Genomic DNA, 22,684 nt, shown 5'->3' on the forward strand with positions numbered 1-22,684 from the left:
CGCGCGATGTTTATTTAACACGACCACGCGGTACCATTCTTGATTTCCGTATGTAACGTATTTTAAATAAACTAAATGCAACAAGGCATAATATTTTAAAAGTTTTTAAGATTCTGTATAATATCGGTGTAGATACACCAAAGACAACTCTTAAAGTAGGGTGAAAGGCACCCACCGATGAAAAGCCAAAGCTTTGAAACGGCGCCGTCTTGGTGGTGGTTCCCACCCAGAATAAGTGACAGTAGTCTTCTCTATTAGTGAAGCGTTACTTATTCGAGGTAGTCCAATACATGGTAACTCGTTGTGAAGGATGAGCACAATATGAGATACAGATGAAATGATGCCTTTCACACTACGATCGTTGTATTTCACACTACGATCATAGTTTGAAATACACTGTTGCATGGTGTATCTACACCGATATTATATACAGAGTGTCTCAAAAATATTGGTACAAGCGTTTAGGGGAGGTAGATAACATCTAAAGGAATGTGAATCGCATAGGAACCCATAACCGGAAACGTCACGGGAAAGTAGTAGCAGAGGCACAAGTAGCAGAAATGACAAGGCAGTAATTAGTGGCAAACATTTATTTGACATAATATTAACAATGGAGTACGAGATGGATGCATTTCATGATGTTACAACAGATGCTCGAAGGTTCCACCATGAGACGCGATGCATGCGTGACACCGACGCAGCATGGATTGGCAGACACAGTCGAACACACCTGGAGTTTCTTTGACAGTAGCAGCAGCGCAGACGAGTCTCGCCACGAGATCCATTTCCGTCTCCACAGGCGATTCATACACGATAGATTTGAGATCCTCCGACAGAAAGAAATCAAGGCTCGATAAATCAGGTGAGCGGGCCAGGAAACAGGTCCACCACGGCCAATCCATCGACGCCCAAAACGCCTGTTCAAATGGTCACGAACACACCTTCCATAATGGGTAGGCGCCCCGTCATGTTGAAACCAAATGTTGCGTCTCACATTTGCTGGAACATCGTCAAGTAACCCTGGTAGAACTTGTTCCAGAAAGATCCGATATTTAGCGGAGTTCATGAGGGATGGTAACAGGTATGGGCCGACTAAGCAGTCACCGACCATACCTGCCCACATATTTATTGCGAAGCGATGTTGTGCCGCATGGGGGGCACACACCGTGTGGGCCCTCTGCTAATGCATACACTAGGTGCATGTCTGCCAGCTCACAGTTTGTATATCGATGCATGCTCTACGTGCGGCGACTACTGCTTGAATGAGTAAACCCGAAATTTTCCCTCTCGCGAACTGATGAACAGCGCCGTGTACCGACTTACGGTGACGTTTCCAGTTATGGGTTCCTATGCGTTTCACATTCATTTAGATGTTACCTACCTCCCCTAAACGTTTGTACCAATATTTTTGAGACACCCTGTAGATATAGTAACGTATTTATGTATTCATAGCTGAGGAAGAGACACACACTTCGAAAGCTTCTGTAAGTATTTTATTTTATTTTATCAAAAGAAGCGAGCGCAGCCCCCTAGTTTAATATTAAAAGAATATTATACGAATAACAAGCAGCGGGAGACTTGTGGCTAATGGTATGGCAAGATTTGTTCAATCTTGGCAGGACCAGATTTACTGGGGCGCAATGAATGAATATGAATGGTACAGCTTTGCTGCTGTGCTCCTATGTCACTGAGACAAAGGCCCGGACAGAGCAATTAGTGTCAAGAGTTAAGTGTTTGTTTACCACGGCACTCAGACTACTTAATTCTGAAATTGAATCCTGGGCCTGGCTGTAGATAGGCAGACACGAAAATCTTTCGCATTTTGCGCTTGAGTGTTTTTATGAAAATGGAGAAAGTTAAGAAGGGCACAACTTTCTAACTATGCGAAGTATCCATCAAAGTATCCAAAGCCCTTAAATATTGCTGGATATAATTCTTTTATGGACAGCCAAAACGCAATTAGTGATAGACGACGAAATTTCATTTTAAACGTGTGCAAGTTAACTCGATAAGCACTTCCATTTCCGCCGGACTACGGTTTGGTGCATTATTGAAGACATCAGTAGAAGAACCGTAGAGTGTAAACATCCACTCGTATTCCTTCGCAGAAATACACGGTAAGTAGATAATCAAAACAGGCTGTAAATCTGGCGGATGTGTAGTAACAAATTCTTTCGGACGTTGGACTTCTTTCAACGCTCTGTTTATTTAACTTCCCTTTCTCTATTAGACTTGTTCATTGCAAATACAATTAGAACTCAAAATCAAATAAAGAATGACTTTTTTTTTTTTTCCCACTACTTGCACAGCCTCATAATTTTTGCGGTATTGCAAAGAGAAAAGGATTCGAATGATAAACCCAGACCCACTACGAGCTCTATGAAATCAGAGCATCCACCTAATTCTTCATAATCTACTTTAAGTTACACCGAGTGGCCGCCTTATTAGATACTGTTACCCTTTTCACGAAATTGAATGCTCCTTCAGTAATACCATCATGTGTTCCTGCCCTGCGACATAAAACAGGTGAGCGGATACATGAGGATGCCTGTATTGTGTGCGATTCATTACGAGAATGGGCAAGACGAAAAGATTTAAATGACTTGAAAAGTGGAATAGAAGTCGGCGCCGGTATGAGAGTCTGAGAAACTGCAAATCTTTTGGCGTTTTCACGCAAGACATTGTATCGATATTGGTCCAGTGGACAAATAACATCAGCGTGCGGCTATCGTGTGGTTGAACACAGCTCGTTGATGCGAGAGGCTAACGGAGACTGACAAGGCTTATGCAGGGAGTAGAACGGTGGTAATCAAAGAAGCATTTAAGAATGCACAACTCGTCGTACCTCGTCACCGATGAGGTATCACAGCTAACAACTGAACTGGGTTTTATTCCTGTCAGTAAAAAAATGCCCAACAAGGTACAGTTACAGCGAACTGAGGAGCACGTTTCCCGGACTGAATAATCCTGGCTCCTGTTGTTGCATGCTGATGAGAGGACCAGAATATGGCGAAAACATGAGTTCACGGACTTATCCTGCTAGGTGTCTGCATTGCATGCTGGTAGCGGCGGTGTTAATGGTATAAGGAGTATTTTCGTGGTGCGAATTGAGTCCCTTGATATCTGTGGAGTAATATTTGGATGCCACAGGTTACCTGGAAATTTTTTCCGACCGGGTGCATCCCTTTGTAGCTGTAGTGTATCCCTCTGCGAATTTGTTGTTCGAACAGGATAATGTGCATGTTACAAGACCAAAGTTGCACAGTACTGGTTTCAGGAACACGAGTGTATTCCCTAGTCACCAGATCTGATCCACCTGTGGGATGTGGTCAGTCAGGCCCTGCAGAGTAGGGATATGTAACATCAAATATGTAACAACTGTGGGATGCAGTTTTGTCAACATAGACTAACATTCCTATGGCACGCTTTCGACACCTGGTTGAGTCCATGATATGACGAATCCAAATCCACGCTGTTCTGAGGGTTAAAGGAGGACCTCCTCGTTATTATATATATATATATATATATATATATATATATACACACCTAATAAAGTAGCCACTCAGTGTATATTTACATTTAACTGTTCCCAGCATTGAGTTATATAGAGACTGGGCTATGAAAGCAGGAGCCATACATCAGCAATACTCAATGGTGGGGCTGAATGTGTTAAATTTTCTGTTTTTTTTTTTTTTTTTTTTTTTCCTTCTCGGCACACCGTTGCAGATATTTGCTCTCGAGTGATATAAGGATGAATTATTGAACGACAAATTAAACCTTGCACTCTTTAGGTCAGACAATCTCTGAATGTCCCGAGAACTTCAGTTAGCTGAGGGCATTTTTCGAATGACGAACTTTGGTGCAGTAGTCTTGGTGAGATTTGGACTTAGGTCATTAATTTAGTGCTTAGAATTCTCACAGCCGAGATTCACATTGTCATTTTCCATAATTTCAACTGCCTATAATATGGCAGTGAGCAACAACTCCACACTTGTAAACGTCTATTTTGAGGATGTTCCAGTGAAATATTTTTTTTGTTCTGAGCTTTGAATATTGGATCAGGTCAATGATTGCTACATTGAAGGAGAAATGAATCATAATGTTGATGACCATAAATTGTTAAACGTAATTAGGAAATCAAAATCAAATCATCAAGATCAAAAATGGGTACACATTTCGTTTATAAATATTTTCTTAAAGTGATGTCCGAATACTTTTTTGGAAATATAGCTGAAATTAGAACTTCTTCACCGTAACATGCTTCTGTCTTGGACGTTGAAAGCAATCTAAGAGGGTTACTAAAATTTTTCAGAACTATGAGAGTTGCTCTGCCCACTTTGAGGGATTCCTGAGGTTGCGATTAAAATGGAAAGTTCCAGGGTTAGGCTCCATTTCCCCATTTGGGAAATGGTGACCTAACATCCTTTTGAATACAATGGCATATGCCACTATACTCTTACTTTTCAAATTTACTTAGAATGGCCCGTAGTTTTTAATTTGAAAATATAATCTGATAATTTTTTCATGTGCTACTTTTGATATTCATGCCCTTCTCGTAAATATGGCCTAAAGGATACTGTTTTACTCTACTATTTTCATAAACCAATTTGCAGAAAAAACGCGCCAGACGTCTTATAATTGATTGTCTTGTAGCCTTCATAAAATATGCCTTGACTTTTTATACACACCCGTGTAGCTAACAATAGCTTTAACTTAGGATGACTTGATTTTAAGAAATAATAATAAAAAATGCCCATCCGGAATTGCTACACGTAAAATTGCGTAGCGCGCATGCTAATCTTGAACATGTGACTGCATTCTAAATTAGATGTCAGTCGCGTACACATTGCTGTTGTGTGCTACAGATTAGTGTGTTTAGTATCAAACGGCGCCAGGGGTTTCCCCCCATCTCCGCGTAGTATACATTGTGGGTGTGAAACAGAACACTGTCAATGCCAGAGGTTTAAAAGTGTATGGATTTTGTGCATGTGTTGTGTACCGTTGTTACGCTGGTCATTTAGCCACTGGGCCTCTAATGGGATCCAACGTTATCCACACGCCGCCCCGTGGAGGCAGACCAGGTACACCAGTATTATAGTTATTTACTCTGGCAGGTCCTGCCACCTAATTTCCTGAGATTTCAGTGGCTAGGACCTAAACGGAAAAAAAAAACAAAAAAAAAAACATTATAGATAGGGGTCAGCCAAAAGGAGTACTATTTATGCGAATTGATGTTTAGTTTTTGGGTGTAGGGATCAAGCAATTTAACAATGATTCGGACACTAGTAATTGTAAGTTAGAGAGAGGGGTGGCAGACTGAAGGCTGGGGGTAAAAGACAGAGATAAGGGGTCCATAGAGAAGATTACCCCCTCAAATCAGTGGAGCAGGCCCATGTCCCACCAGAGGGGACGCCTTCGTAGCCAGGTGGGTAGGAGCAGCAGTGCGTAGCACACTCTTCTTGGTTAGACCGAGGTTCGAGCCCGCCAAATACGTAGGATGCGGAAAGGTCATTGAATGACCACAGCATATCCCTGGAGCAATATGGCTTTAGTTGCTAATCTCCTGAAAACCAAATAACAAACAAACAAACCCACCAGAGGGAAAAGAGGGGCGGCGAGGGGGGAGGAAACTAGGCGGCACCTCCCGCTCCTGCCTGGGGAGTGGAGACAACGGACCACCCAAGGGAGCGTGGCTAGGAAGGCCTAATGGCAGCATCTGAGCTGTGCTGGTAGTTGTCACTCCTACGACGAATCAAGGAAGGAGTTATGTGGCACTATTCCCCCGGAGATTTACTGTTGAGGTAAGGTTTGTTGCCTGGCAAAAAGGTCTTGGGCAAACTTGGAAAAGGCGCGGTAGTGTTGCTCGTGTTCTAGAAGATAGTTTTCTTGATCCTGCAGAAGGTAATGAATCTGTGTAATGAGAAAGCGTTGGAGATCTTCGTAAAGCGGGCAATGGTACATAAGGTGGTCCCAAGTTTTCTGGGATCCACAGTTACACAGAAGATAGTCTGATCTATGGAAATAAGTCAGTTTTGCACGAACGTAACCGTGCCCTGTGAGAAGGAAAGTGGTTTGTAGGCGTGGAGAGAACCATGCGGGCATATGGAATAAACTGTTTGGAATTCTGAAAGAAATTTTCGGGTTATGGCCCGCTTTGTAGACTCCGTCCATCTAGTCTGCCAGACCTGCGTTAAAATGCAGGAAACAACCCTGACTTAAATATAGAGAATAACCCAGACTCAGATATCAGAGTTTTAAGGGAAAGAACCCCCCAACAATAATGAGCAAATAAATAATGAAGACACTGAAGCATGTCCCTCAGGCCCCCTTGGTATGAAAAGGGCTAAAAAAAAAAAAAAAAAAAAAAAGGAAGGAAATCAAACAGAAAATACAGAAAGTACAAAGAAAAAGATAGCAATGAAAATACAGAAAACAAAACAGAAGAGGAAGTAAGGTTTGAAACCATTAACCAGATTCAAGACCCAACCAAACAAATTAAAGAGTTAAAACTATACCTAGAAGACTTTCTCCACAAGCAAACAAACAGAATAAAGTCTGCAACAAGACTACAGATAGTCAACTGCTGGACAGTCTTGGAGCAGAGAGTCAGATTTGAACACAGAAAACAGAGTTTTAAAAACCAAAGTGGAAACTGTGACAGAAGAAAAAAAAATAGAGGTCAACACATTAAGTTATGCTCAAGTAGCAAGGGCAAATAAAACAGTGGCTACACAGCCGAAAGAGGTTAACAAGACAAAGCAAACATCCAGAAATAAAGAAACAAACATTGTCATACTAAAAGCAATGTCTGACTCAGCCCACAAATCCAGTGAGGCTGTCAAAGAAACAGTGATGACACAACTAAAGCCCTACTTAAAGGACATAAAAATTAACAGTAAGAGAAAAGTGAAAGAAAATGGGGTGCTACTGGAAGTAGCAAATAAAGAGGATTTAAAAAAGGTGGAGGCAATACCTGAAGTCACAAAATTTGGGCTTAAAACAGGAAAGCCAAAAGGGAAAAAATCTTTACATCTTAATTTTTGATGTACAAGAGGCAGTTTTAGAAAAGGCCTAATGATGGATATATACTATAAAAACTTCAGTAGCATAATGACAATAGATGAATTTTCTGCAGAATTCCTTCTAAAAAGAGGAAGCAAAAGAAATGGATTATTTAACATAATAGCAGAAATTCCACCTAAAATGCAGGAATAGAGAATCTATGCTGGCTGCACCAGCCATAGATTCAGGGAACATTTCCCCATACAAAAGTGTTTTAAATGTCATAAATATGGCCATACTGCCAGGGACTGCAGTCAAAAATAACCTGTCTGTGGTCACTGTGCAGTCACTGGCCACGATTACAAAAGCTGCAGAAATAAGTCTCAGCAGCCAAAATGTGCTACCTGCAAGGCAGCACGGCTGACTGACTATGCACACAGCATTACGGATGACAAATGTCCCTGCTATAAAAAAAAAAAAAAAAAAAAGGTAAAACGTATACAATCTAGGACCAGATTGAAAATATAAACGTGACAAGGGCTCTAAATCTCGTCCCATTGAATGCTCAAAGAACAAGAGCTGTTGTAGATCAGATCAAGCTCAAATAGAAGAAAATAACATAGACATATCGGTACTCCACGAACCACACACACGAGTAGGATTCAAGGATACCCAAGAAACTACAAAATCATAGAATGCACCTCGGGTGCCCCTTCTACAGCAATAGTAGGGAAAAACACTGACCTAACAGTCACAAAGGTGGGTTACCTCTGCTCCCCAACAGCAGTGTGTGCGCATATCACTAGTGCTGTGGGACAGTTCTATGTTATCTCACTTTATTCCAGACCTGGCGAAGGTATAATAAATCCTACAATTAGAATATTTACAAGCAGTCACTGACCTGCTACCTACAGCAAATATCATAGTGTGTGCTGATGTCAACTGCCCGTCAGCCTTATGGCATATCCGTACAGAAGACAGAGCAGTCAGTCCCACACAATGGCCAGATATTATCAGATTTTATAGCCACCTCACCTATCAAGTGATAAATCAACCTAATAACTTACCAACTTTTAGCAGTATCATGTGGGAGAGTGACATTGATGTCACTCTTGCTACCAATTCAATAGCCTATAAAATTAGACTAGTGTGTCCAGCCAGCCTGGACCACATCAGATCATAGAGCCATCACCTTCAAACTAAACAGGCAGTTACAAATAACCCAACACTCCTTGTTGGATACCAAAAGGTATAAACTCAAAAAAGCAAACTGGCAGATTTTCGCAGAACATACAGCAGCTGAGCTGCAAAAACAGGAAAATGAGTGGTCTAGATCAGACAACTGTAGCCCGGACGAGCAAGCACTGACTATGACAAACATTTTAACAAAAACAGCAAACCAGTCTATCCCACGGAAAAAGCCGAGGAAGCAGGCAGTCCCCTGGTGGTGCCCTGAACTGATTATACTCAGGGGAAGGGTGCACCAGGCGAAGAAAAATTTTCAGAGAGCCAGAACATCTTGGCCATAAAATGAGGTGGATGCACTGAGAGATTCTTATAGAACTCTCAGGAATCGGTATACAGCCCTCATAAGAGACAAGAAAAAGGAATGCTGGAGGCACTTGGTGGGAACTACTGGAAACAATAATCCTTGGGGAGTTGTTTACAGAATAGTGACCAACAAGCTGCCAAGAGGAGATGTCTTGGAAACTACTGTCAAACCAGATGGAATCCCAACCCTGTGTTGGGCGGATTCTGTAAATAACATCCTAGACAGTATTATTCAGACTGAAACTGGGGAACATTCCCCCACCCAGCTAGACATTATAAAAAGAAACACTGAATATGACAATGCCAATATTGAGCCTCTTTTTACTATACAAGACTTAGAAATAGCACTATCTAAAACCAAAAACAATAAATGCCCAGGTTTTGACCTCTTAGAGGTTGAGATTATATAAAAAAAAAATAGCGGAAATAGTACCAGAAAAATTAATAGCACTATATGATAACTGTATGACAGAAGGTATATTCCCAAGAATGTGTGTTAAGATTAATTATCAAAAACCCCGAGAAACCACCTACTGATCCCAAATCATATAGACCAATAGCCCTGCTCCCTGTACTGGGGAAAATATATGAAAGACTTATATATAGTAGATTAGTTCAGTACTATACGGAAGCAGGTTTACATTGTAACACTCAGTATGGTTTTAAGCAGGGCAACTCTACTGACCCCACAAAACCTCTATAAGGTAATAAACCTTACAGGAAGTGTCTCAGTACGCACAAGGTTCCAGGAATTGACACGCCCTGTGAATAAAAGCTGCCCGCAGGGTTCAATCCTCGGCCCTTTCTTCTGGACGAATTTCTGCCCTTGGATCTGGATCCCGTATAAAGACTGGCCTTTGCAGATGACATGATTTTCCTTGTAAAAGGTAACACGCGAGTGGTTGTAAAGCAAAGATCAAATGCCGCCCACTTGCAGCTGCAGGAGTGGGCACAAATGCACATGCTCAAAATATCGCCTGAAAAACCAAACAGATACTTTTAAAAGGCAATTTGGACATAAGAAGACGCCCACAAATCAAAATTAACACAACCACTATAAAAATGGTAACAGAACTGAAATATCTTGGAGTGGTCTTCGATTCAAAATTAACCTTTTATCCACATTTGGTCTATTTGGCGAAGAAAGAGAGAAATTATGCAGGTATGATTGCCAGGATCAGTCGAGCAGACTGGGGGCTCAAAAGAAAGACCCTGGCAATCATATACCGTGCAAGGTTCCTACCAGTTATCACCTATGGAGCCCGTGCGTGGTTCGCCCCCTCGGCCATAGTAAGAAATAGGAATAAATTAGAATCAATACAAAGCACAATACTACTCACTATTACCAGAGCATGTGCTACAGTTGCTGGCCGGGCTCTCTCACTTTACCTGGAAGTAGCCAAAAGAGGATTATATTATAGATTTAAAAAGGGCATACCCACAGAATTTTTGGGGATAGCCCTTGATACAACCAACACCTTCAATGATGAAAAAAAAAAAAAAAATAGCCACAAAGCTCCATGAGCTGTGGCAAACAAAGTGGGAGCAGGAAACCAGAGGTCTGGTTACCAAACGGTTTCTACCATGGGTGGCAATTGTTAGCCCAAAGCCACCTAAGTGGTATGCCCCTGGACTTTTTGCAACGTTTGTACTGACAGGTCACGGCTCCCTAAAGACAAAACTAACCTCCTTTGGTCTGACTGATGACCCAAACTGCACTTGTGGCGAGAGTGAAGACTGGGCACATATTCTATATGAATAACATCTGTTCATCATAGAGTCAAATTATAAAGGCTTTACATCTTTCACACAGAAAGTATTCGAAATGCGTAGAACTATCTAAAGAATGCAATTCAGCCCCCCCCCAGCAATTAATCAATAATAAATAGTTAAAATTACCCAAGTTTCCTACCACGCCCAGACGATGACTTAAACTGTCAGGATAGCAGTATTCTGCACCCTGCAAACCTGACATAACAAACCTCCCCAGGACTACCCTGCCATGTGTAGGAACCTAGGGCCCCATGCCAAATAAGTAACCACATAGGGGAGGGAGATGTACAGGCAGCCAGGGAAGCAGATCAGCTGAAAATTATCATTATGCTAGTAGCAAAGGGATGCAATGTAGAATGAAAGGAGAATGAAAGATCGAATGAATAGGCTGGGCACTGAGTGAACTAGGAATTATGGTAAAAGGGAATAAATGGCAGTTTTGGTGAAAGAAAGAGTGACCTAGCATGAGAGAGGGAATGGGAATGAGTGGAAGAGCAAATGTAATTGGCCGAAAGAATACAAAGTTAAAAATAACTTACATTATTTTATATATACTAACAAACATTTTACTAACAACACAAACGCTATCACTGCGTTCTCCCCTGGCCTGCAAAAAACTTGCAGCTAGGCCTGCACCACAACTGAAGAATAATAGTAAGTTGAGGTGCCCAGAGAGGGCAGTGCAAAAAGCAAGAATCGAATAAATGAAATAAAAGCCAGAAGAATGAATGAAAGTGTAACTGTGTGAGAAAAAGACGCACAAACCCTAGTTTTAATTAGTATTTAAATTTATTTAGTTTAATTTATTTAATTAGTATTTAAATTTACATTACACATCATTGCATCCCCCCTGGTGTGAGGGGATGCAATGATTAAAAGATGTGTGAGTGAAAAAAAAAAATATATAGATATGAAACTTGAAAGAAAAGAATAAAAAAGTATATATAAAAAAAAGTATTAAAATAGAATGCAAGTAGAGTGAGAATGCAAATTATAAATGAAGTAAATGTCTCTCCCACCCCTTCGCATGGTGGGTTAACCACTGCCAACTAGCATATCCCACCCCTGGAGCAGGATGGGCAGCTTGACCTTCCTACCGGATTTGACATTACTTGGACATGCCGACCGGGCTAGCTAGGTGGGTAAAGTGCCTACCCGGCAACCCAAAGGTCGCGGGTTCGAATCCCTCCTCGGGCTTGGATCAAAGTACTGCAAAAACTTTGGGAGGTGCATTATGGCCACAGAAGCCGATGTGCCAACAACTACCAAAAAAAAAAAAAAAAAATTACTTGGACATGACACCGACGAAGACATTCTGTGGCTTTGCTGCCAACACACCATTGGCAATCTGAACTGGATACTCTAACCTGGTTCTCTTTAAAACAGGCAGGGGAGGGAGGAGACAGGTCTCTGTCTCTTCTCCTCCCCTGCCTGAGGAGGAGTCCGCCCCAAATAAAAATATGTGGCCTGACCATCAAACTCACCAAGCAAATGAAGTACTTAGGAGTTATCTTTGATAATAACCTAACCTTCATACCATACCCCACCTAAAACACATAAGAATGAAAATACGAAGATACTCAGCCCTAGTGGCTAGGATTACGAGGAAGGACTGGTGACTGAAAAAACGACTCCTAATGCTATATTATAAGTCAACTTTCATCCCAGCAATAACCTACGCAGCTGCAGTATGGTACACCAAAACATCACTGGTAACCAACAAGAAAATCCTGGACATGACACATAGGACCATCCTACAACCACACGAGCTTGCCGCACGGTAAGCACACCTGCACTGCAGGTGCTTGCTGGAGCGCTACCCCTGGATTTAGAAGCTGTGGAAGCAGGATTGCTCTACCTGCACTCAAAGGGAGTGGCCGCAAATCACCAGGACTTCACAATCAACCCAGCAAGCAGTCAAAAAACGGAAAGAGCACGACTACAGACCTACCTCCTTCAGGAGTGGCAGCAAAGATGGACAGAGACGATAAAGGGCGAGATCTCGTAAATTCTTTCCAGAACTGAACAAAATATACCCCAGGCAACCGAGCTGGTTCTTCCCGGGCTTGCACCTGACCTCGTTACTCACAGGACATGGACTCTTCAACCAGAAACTGTTCGGCTTCGGCCTCGCCGATGACCCAAATTGCACGTGCGGCGAGGTTGAAAGCTGGACCACCTGCTTTACGACTGCCCACAATACGAAGATCTCAGACGCATCTTCATCACGAAAATCCATTACCTCCCCAAAGGACTTGAACATCACTTCATTGACACTGAAGTGGAGTACCGAGCGCTTTCCCAGTATGCACAGGACCTCTTCACAAGGAGAAGGGTGTTAATTGCCATACATCGAGACTGATAGTACAGTAACATAAACAAATCGCATATGACAGAGACAACTCCTGGAAAAGAAAACTGTGGAAGAAAAGAAAATGAAAGGAAAAGAAAGGAATAAAGAAAAGAAGGGAAAAAGAAAAGAAAAAAGGACAGGGATTGCCCCATGAGTGTCCCAACCTGAATCAAGTGGATAAGAATAGAGACAACAAACTGCAGCCTAGCTCCCAAAGCCTTACGGCAGCCTGAAGAGGGCACCCTAGCCCCCTTCACCTTTAAACCCTACTCCCCCGCGGGAGACGATTCTCTCGTCCCCCACCCTCATTTCTACTGTGGTGGGGCATGGGCATGCCACACTGAAACTTCTGTCTTTTTCCCCCCTAGTCTTCAGCTCCCCCCTCTGTTATCTTCACGCTAGCGAAGCTCTACATACCTTAATTTAAACACATCCAAAATATCTTCGCCCACGTCCCGGCCCAACTCAAGCGACGTCAACCCCACGATTGACGCTGGTATGTGTATGCAGGTTGTGTACATAAGTGCGTGTGTGTATGTATATATATATATATGTACTTGTATGAACACATATATACATGCAATATAAATACAATATAAGAATTTTTTATTTTTTTTATTTTATTTATTTATCTTTTTCATTTTTATTTTATTTCTTTATTTATTTACTTTTTTTTTTAGTTCCTAGCCACTGAAATCTCAGGAAATTAGGTGGCAGGACCTGCCAGAGTAACTTAAGTCTATTGGGTTCCTGGTCCGCCTCCACGGGGAAAAGGTGGGCCTCAGCAGGGGTCCAGCGTCTAAACGACCAGATGAACAACGGTACATGGCACTACACATAATATCCATACACTTTTAAATCTCTGGCATTTCCAGTGAACTGGTACACCCACAATGAAAACTACGCGGAGATGGGGGAACCCCTGGTGCCGTCTGACACTAAATACACCTCCCTGCCTACCCCCATACTTCGCCTGGTGCTCGTCTCCACTGACCTCTTTGGGGATGCCTACTCTATCGTCCCTATTCTTGTTTTGCCCCAGTCTTCAGTCTTCTCCCTTCTCTCACTAAACCGACCGAGTATACCCCTTAACAATGCCGCCAAATTCTAATCAACGTCTAAATTCTACCGCCTTCTTGTAAATCTCTTTCGGCCAAATTCTAGTGTACACCACTTTTATTATTATTATTTTATTTTTTTTAGGCTTGTTTACCACTGAAATCCTTGGAAATTAGGTGGTGAAGCCTGCCAGAGTACTTAAATAATCTACTGGGTGCCTGACCTGCCTCCTCGTGGCAAAGTATGGGCAACGGTGGGTCCCAATAGGGTCCTAACGGCTAAATGGTCAGAGAAACAACACAACAGAACATAACGCTACACAACAGACCACTCCCTACACACTTTTTAAATCTCTGGCCTCCACAGAGTTCTGTGTCACTCACAAAGAATACAACGCGGAGATGGGGGAACCCCTGGTGCCGTCAGACAACTAACACACTTTACACTTAGACCTGCGTTAAATCGGTGATGTCTCTTTTCTTCTGCAGTCCTGTTGTTGACTGAATCAGAGGTAAAGTCTAATATTGTGTCTGATTTTCCTTTAGAGAGTTGATAAAATAGACCTGTGCGGACAATTTCTAGGTCTAAAGGTAGTGCACCTGCTAGGACTTGCAGGGCATGGGTTGAGACTGTGCGGCAAGCTCGTGTTATTGTTAAGAGGATAGAGCGCTGGATGGTTTCTAGCTTTCGGCGATTGACGACGGTCTGCGTCTTTGCGAACCGCACCCCGGAGGCGTAAGTGATGGCAGGGATGAAAACTACCTTATAGAAGAGCGCCAGGGTGCGATTTTTGAGGCCCCAGTCACGCCGGGTTACCCTGGCCACTAGGGCAGTGTAGTTTGTGATCTTCTTACGTAGGTTGACAAGATGCGGTAGGAAAGAGTTTTGTCGATGACTACTCCAAGGTATTTCATTTTAGCTTGCAGTTTTATGGTGGTGCCATAGATCTTTATCTGTGACGGTCTGGTTGGTGCAAGCGTGCCACTCAGTGAGACAGAACAGGTCTTAGCAGGTGAGATGTTCAGTCGATTATGAGTAGTCCATTCTTGTAGCACTGTCAGCGCACGATTTGCATAAGTCTCTAAGAGAGCCCCGGGCTATGCCCCCAGCATCATGATCAGGTCATCCGCGTACGCTTATGATTGGACTTCTCCAAGGTCAATGTTCAAGAAGTCATCCAGGATGTAGTTCCAGAGCAGGGGCCCTAGAATGGAACCCTGCGGGCAGCCTCGGTATATATGTCTTGAAACGTGACTGTAGGGGGTTTTCACCATGATGTTTCTATCTGAAAGATAGCTACTGATGCGGTTATATCGGTTCTCTGGGATGTTGGTTCGTCTGAGTCGACCCAGGACACTCTGCCACCATAAGGCATCGAATGCCCCTGCGAGGTCCACGGATATTGCCAAGAAGTATTTGTTATTGCAGTTTGTGGCTTTGGCTATAATATTTCCCAGTGCGTCAACAGTTGATTTTCCTGGCTTGAAACCAAATTGGTTTGGAGCAACCAACCCTGCGGTTTGGTAGTGGGTTTCTAATCTCTTACGAAGGAGCTGCGCAGACACTTTGCTCAGGACGGACAGCAGAGCAATAGGCCTATAGGTTTCTGGCTGTTCTGGTGGTTTGGACGGATTCTTGAGTATTAGGCGGACTAATGCAGTTTTCCAAACTGTTAGGAATGCTCCATGTTTCAAGCAGTGGTTATAGAGGTTTAGAATGAGATCAGGTTCATACTCAGACTTTTTTTGGCTCAATTAAGTCTTTTCCGGGAGATTTCTTATTCTTGATTTTGTAGGCTACAGCAGTGAGCTCCTGTATAGTGAAGGGTGGTTCTACCACTGTGGTGTGATACAGGACATTTTCCCTCTCCAGTTGAAGTTTTTCGGTGGTACGATCCGGGTATAGTTGCTTAAAGTGACATTCAAGATATTACGGATGGAGTCCTGCCACGTTGTTGTCATCTGTCCTTCAGGTGTTTTCGTGGAGGGAATGACCTCTCCCCTAGGGAGTTTTCTAGTTGTTGTCATCTGTCCTTCAGGTGTCTTCGTGGAGGGAATGACCTCTCCCCTAGGGAGTTTTCTAGTTGTTATCCTATAAACAATCCCCAATGGGTCAGAGTTGCCCACAATGGGACCCAATGTTGTCCACACTGCCCCGTGGAGGCAGACCAGGTACATCAGTGTTAGTTATTTACTCTGGCAGGTCCTGCCACCTAATTTCCTAAGACTTCAGTAGCAAGGACATAAAGGGGGGGGGAAGAAATTAGCGGAGGTGATTAAAAATTGTGTTAATTAAATTTTTGAGTGTGGGGTACAATTACTAGGGGTTGGTTTGAACGCTAGCCATGAAAATATAAGAGAGTGGGAGGGGAGACTGCAGGTTGGTGTATCTGGTTATAAATTCTGATGCGAGTTAGTCAATGAATGAAAATAAACTACGTTAATCTTAACATCAACTAAATTTATTTTCTAATCTACGCATGGCGATTTTCACCTAAAAATCTAATCTTGTCACACAGCAGATGTTTTAATGTGTTGCTGAGCAATCTTCACCATCAGTGATTTTAAATCTTCTGCACTTCTGACTTTACGTGAACTAGATCTTCCTTCTGAGGAGATGGTATATGGACTTTTCACAAACACTGAATTCAGTCTTGGCCGATCTTCGTAAAACATGGCAGCGCGACTTAATCGCGGCAAATCATAAGGGTAGCCGTATCCTCCATCGTGAGAGCTAAGTGCAGAAGATTTACGTAAGAGGTCGTCGTAGTCGTCTCCTCTATAGTCAGGCTGGTAAGGGTCGAACAAGTGAAGCTTCCCCCACCGGTTGATGAAGAGACCAATGACAGCTAACCAAAGTGCTAAGATGATTACGATAATGACAACTTCTTCATCTCGGAGTGCTGAACCGGTCGGTGTATCAGGGTCAGGAAGTTCAACTGGCTGCTTTTCGGACCCTCCTAAAATTAAAAAAAAAAAAAAAAAAAAAAATGAATTCAGGTTGGTGTCTAGTGATTTAGCACTGTTTTTGGACAATTGTTAATGAAACTGATACAGCTTCGATCTAATTATTTATGAATATTAGTTTATAGTTGTTTATTTTAAGAAGAAATAAATAAATGCATAAATATGAGGTGTGATAAAAAAAAAAAATTCCCTGGATTGTATTAATAAAAATGTGGTGTTACCGCTATTCCATGCTGTCACCTCAGAAGTCGGGCGATACAATTAGTTCAGTGATTCTGTCTATATTGGAAAGCCCTTGCGCCAGAAATCCCACAACAACTATATTGGAAGCATTTCCAGTCTCAATGTTTTTTTTTTTTTTTTTTAACTCAGTCAGGACATCTTGCAAGTTTTCCTTAAATTTCTGAAATATCATAATCTCTACTCTTTGAGTGAAAAATTTAAGAGTTTCTTAAGTTTAAGGTTTCTTAGGAATGGACTTTAACCATCCTTGTTGTCCTTGACCAGACCGCTCAGATATTTAGATTGGTAGAAGTAACCGATTTACAGTACGTTATTTCTCAGACATTTTCGTAGTACATGATCCGGGCCTTGGAATGAACTGGAGTGCACAGGAACGCCGTTTCTGTTCATGGCATTCATCAGTAATGGTACGAACATATGTGATTATTAAAAATCATATTTTATTAATGAGCGTTGCTTTTCATAATTTCCATTTCGACCCTGGTTCACACCTTATTCTCCGTAGAACTTTTGTTGAAATACTGATTGATGTTTGGCTTAGTGGAACAAAATTCTTGAGGCATAATTCCAGCAAGACTTGTATTTTACATTGTGAGCGGACCGACTCACAATGTAAGAGGAATGTGAGAATTTCTGGCCAAGATTTTCTGGACCTTTCGGAGGTCCATGAAAAATTACAAGACGTTCTGAAGGGGATAAAATAGATGCTTCTATAAATGTTTTTCCAACAGTGCGGAATAGCTGGACTCGTAGGGTCTGAAGGGGACTGCTGCGCAGGATGATAGCATGGAAGTCGTAATTTTTTAATAGATATTTTTTATTACAGCTTTTATACAAAGTTGAGTCAATAAAGAACTATATCAGGTCTTCTTGAGAGACCTTATTTATCCCTACACTTTTTTTAAATTTTATTTCGGAGTATAAAAATAAAATTTTAACTCTAGGTGTGTAAAATGAGATTAATTCCAAACACGTAAATTTACAAAAATAATCTAATATACAAAGGCACATGTAAGGCAACTACAAGAGGAGTTCAAGTTTACAATGAATTATTATACAGTTCATAACTTATTGGATTATTTCAGCGTTAATTTTATTTTCATTTAATTATTATATTTATTATCAAGCTATTTATATTTTATAAATATATAAATGAAAATTTATATTCTTTTATAAAACATTTATAAAAACAAGTGACGAGTTACATTTCGTAATTACATCATTAAAAATTCCAAATATGCTTTACTCTCACCCTCAAATGTTATTTCTTTAGCAGACGAATACTGTTATACAATACCAAACGAAAACTCACCACTTCCCATGCTGCTACAGCGTTACTGGATGAAGTTCAAAATTCTTCTTGCGCGTATGTTTCTGTTCGAGAGTAGGTGATTTTTCTACTTTTAAGTTTACAGTTTCTGCTTATGGTCACTAGGGGTGGGAAGAACAGAATTAAAGTTATTTATACTATATTTTTTAATATACGAAATGTATATAAATTTAGTTATTCATTTCCATAACTTTTAGTTTTATATTTATAGCAGTTCAAATGATAACACTATTGTTTTTTTTTGTATGCAAATGAATTAACTATTAGAATCGTACTAATGTAATTAATAACTGCTTAAATAATTATGGGAAATATTATGAACATCATTAAGTACTTAAATAAAATAAACATATAAAGCTTTTAATATGGATTTCTAACCAGAAATAAACTTTATGCATTAGTTCTAGCCCATTAGCTGATGGATTTAAAACAACTTGTTGCTTAACGATTAACAATAAGGCAATTAAATACTGATGAATATTAATTGGAGCATGCTGATATAATTAATTATAGTGAAAATTAATGAAGATGAAGCTAATTTCAAACGCACTTCCGAGGTTTACTCGGAACCTCTTAATGATCACATGTGCTTAAAGAGTATACCGTTAATGTCATCGAAATGACAGATCTCGTATCTGTTAATCTAAGAAATAAGTTCTCTGTGTATGAAGTAATGACAGCAGTACCGTCAAGGGTATTGAGCATCTATTTTTGTTCAGTGTCTCGCTTAGCCAAGTGCACGGAGTCAGGTCATTAGCTGTTGTAAGAACGCTCAATCAGTTTATCGATGCATTGGTTGACGCCAAGAAGACCATTGCCCATCACTTTGGATTTGAAGTTATCACAGAAAGCATTGTTAATTCATGATACTCTCATTCTTACCACGGAGAGTCGCCTTTCATTCTAAGATGATATCGCGCTCCATATTAACATAATTTTCTAAATGATTTTTTGTCATCATATTTTGTTACTCGTTCCCACTTGTTGGTCAGTAAATTATCGGCAGACTTTTGTGTGTATTTGTATACGTATGTTTGTATTAAGCATTATCTATTCCTGAATAGTAATTAAAACAAGATGGTCCACAAATTATTCTGAAATTTTAAGAGCAGATAATTGGCTGTGTTAGTAACTTTCCTTTACTCTTCTTTTAGTTCAAAGGCATGATTAAAATTTTAATTACTGTAGATACCTAATAGGGTTGGTTTTGATTGCGGTGTCAACCGTGCAATTGAAGTCCTACGCTATCTGAGAAATTATCCTTGCGAATCATTGGTTATGCTTGCTGTTTTCCATACCGTATGAAAAAGGACTGATTTCAAATACCGCCGAGAAGAGAGGAATTTTTATTGGCTTTTCACATCGTGAGTGAATCGGTCTCGGGTGAGGGTTGCGTTGGTTTTTTATTCAGCAAACCGACCATATAACGTGCAGTTAATGTTAGCATTATTCTAATACTGTATCGTTTGGTCTAATTCGTGGTAAAATATTAATCAGACCAAACAATGGAAGGAAGCGAACTTAATCTGTGACGGCAAAAAAAGAAAAAGCCTTCCTCAAACAATCATAATTTTCGCAACGCATCGCTAAAAATGTAACTTTCCGATTGGTTCCGCCTTGAATTTTGGCAGGCCCCTATCTGAACTAACTACCCTGAGAAGCAACTTATTCCAATGCTCAACAACGTGCTGGCTGAAGGTGAACCTCATGAGATCTCATCTTCTGTTGCTTTCTGAAATTTTATATTCGTGCCGTCTTGGTCTAGTTTCACCTCCTAGCGCGAATATACCTCCCTAATTCATTTTTAGCTTATTCCTTTAAGGGCCTTAAACACCACGATCAGGTAATCCAGGGTATCTGGTCTCCGCATCTTCTAAGGCTATAATCATAGGGATAGATAACACTTAGCAGTTCCAACTAATCTAGTTATACCCTTCTTTGGACTCTCTCCGGAAGTTCTGTATCTTTTTAGGCGAGGTCACTAGACCTCAGTACAGTATTCTAAATGTGGTCCCGTAGTCTCTTATAAAGAGGAATAATTAGGGCTCGGAATGAACACCAGAACACTGTTTTTTCGTAAGCATTGGTAATGTCACATACATGCATTAGCTGCCTTTCGCACCTAATCTGACCAGGTTCATTTTGTAAACTCCTCCATTTCGAATTGGTAATAACGTTATTTCTGTTAGAAAAGGTCATTGATAGTACATACCAAGTCTTCCTGGCCGCCTGATGATACTACAAAGAAAACGTGATATTTGCTTGTTTCAAAACTCCTAAATCTTTCTCATCCTGTACCACCTTTAATTCTGTATTCCTTAACCTGTAAGTCACCTGAAATGCAATACCTTACATATAGTAGGATTGGACTTCAGTTTTCATATTTCACGCCACATTTGCAACCGATCTATGCCATTCTGACGCATTACATTCTAGTTCCGATTAGTTACCATCTTTTTTAATCTTTAAATCATCAGCATACTTTGACAGCCTTTCTCGTATACCGCCATCATTATCCTCGAGGAAAATCAAAAACCAAGAGGCCCCATTACCAAATCATGAGGAATACTGCTTATTAGACTAGTCCGCTCTAATAATGCCCATTGATTACTACCCTCTGTCCCCTTTCAGCCAGCCCCGATTCACTTGAAGACCTTCCTAGTAATTCCAACACTCCCTCGTTTCTACAGTAGGTTTCATGGGGAACCGAATCGAAACTAGTTTCTGCATCTAAATGCTTTAACTTCAGCATAGTAATTAACGACATTTATCAGGCAAGACTTTCCCTTCATAAACCCGTGCTCTGATCCTCTTAACGATTTCATTTTCGTCGAGGTGACCTTATGTTGTATTCTCAGTCATTGATTCCGTCTTACCCACTATTGGAATCAAACTTACCGATATATAAAAAATCAATCTTAAAAACTTTCTTAAGATGTCCGCAACATGCACACACTTTGCACCGGTTAAACGATTTTCAAAACTGGCTGCCTGCTAATTGGAATTTGCTGAAAGAACTGTGATTTTAAACTGTTTCGAACATTATGGTTAGTAAAATCACCGTCGTCCCCATACCGGGTGGAAAAGACCTGAGTTCGAATCCTTCTATGACGCAAGGAATTTTTATAGTCCTTTTTCACAACGTGGCTGGGTTAGTCGGTCTCAGGCGAAGGTATGATGGTTTCTCTTCCAGTAAACAGCAAATCGGCCACAGAGCACATGCAATTTATAGACATTATATACGACGCAATATGGCCGAAGTTGCTGATGCGCCTTAAAAAAAAAAAGAAAAAAAAAAGTTACTCTGTGAATTAATGAGAGCTTCATGAATCAACTGCAGCAATAAAAGATGCAGTGATCATACTTTTACTAATGACGCAGTGACTCCTAATCGGTATTTAATAGGCTTCTGGTATTTCCATCAGTGAAAATTTCTTTGGATACATCTAGTGAGCACAGTTCATTACATTGGGTGTCCGATTACTTTTCTTGTATGACTGGGAGGTGCTATTCAGCACATACACTATTATTTGGTATGAGCAAAGAATTATCGTTCCCTTCTCCTTTTTTTTCTTTTTCTTCTTGTCCACGTATTAACGTCTTTTTCGAGCTTCGCTGTCATTTTGTTGACACCATTTGCAGACAATGATCGTCGTAACCCTTTCACTTGGTGAAAACCCTTTTGATGTCACAGAATGACATCAGCCAGTGCACCGATGTTATTCTGCTGAAAACACTTTTACCACTGGTGGCAGTCTTTTAATGATACCCACCATTTATGTAGTTCTCAGCGTCGCTCACAAAGAATCAAAGAAGCCACGCTCGCCAACTCTTTATAAATGGTTATGAATCGAATGAATACTAAGTTTCTTTACTACACAACTTCAGCTATTCCAAAAAAAGCAGCGTATTTTGCTTAATTATCGACGCTGCATTTGAGAATTCGACTTGGATCATATTTAAAGTTATAAGGAAGTAATTTGAATAGAGAGCCGCTGGATATTCTATTTTGAAGAACGATTTCGCTTATAAATATTTAGGAGATAAGGTCAACACTTATTGAATATATTTAAAATTACAGTACAGTACATATACTGCCTTTAATATTTTAACAAAGGGTGTTCATTAGCTAATTTTGTAAGCGTATTTGTTAAACTACAGTGACAGTCTTTTCTCTCATGGGATATTTAAGGAATGTCTGTGTCGCGTGGTATCTCATTATTAATGCGGCTAAGTCTCTGGGCCGTGTTTATCTTTGGATGATTTCTCTGGGAGCTTTCAGTTTTCTCAAAAAAAAAAAAAAAAAAAAAAAAGTGTTTTTTTTTAAAAATATTTTGTTGGTTTTGTTTGAACAGGTGAACCCATTTATTATTTATTCAGTGAGATAACATAAAGGTTGGTGTTCTG

The 22,684-nt window shown here is 40.7% G+C and overlaps 1 protein-coding gene across 1 annotated transcript in view; it reads right to left on the bottom strand.

The window, feature by feature from the left end:
* Window positions 1–16,183: 16,183 nt before the first annotated feature.
* LOC150086717 (uncharacterized) overlaps window positions 16,184–22,684 on the bottom strand; it is a 35,357-nt gene continuing 28,856 nt past the window's right edge. The window contains exons 2-3 of the mRNA XM_090371543.1: window positions 18,260–18,378; window positions 16,184–16,697 (exon numbers count right to left, since the gene is read on the bottom strand). Of these exons, the coding sequence (XP_090227669.1) occupies window positions 16,249–16,697; window positions 18,260–18,269 (459 nt within the window). The 5' untranslated portion in view covers window positions 18,270–18,378 and the 3' untranslated portion in view covers window positions 16,184–16,248. The remainder of the gene's footprint in view (window positions 16,698–18,259; window positions 18,379–22,684) is intronic.

Source organism: Mastigoproctus giganteus, chromosome 4, assembly GCF_048544385.1.
Source record: "Mastigoproctus giganteus isolate SK-2022 chromosome 4, ASM4854438v1, whole genome shotgun sequence".
NCBI classification, from domain to species: Eukaryota; Metazoa; Arthropoda; class Arachnida; order Uropygi; family Thelyphonidae; genus Mastigoproctus; species Mastigoproctus giganteus.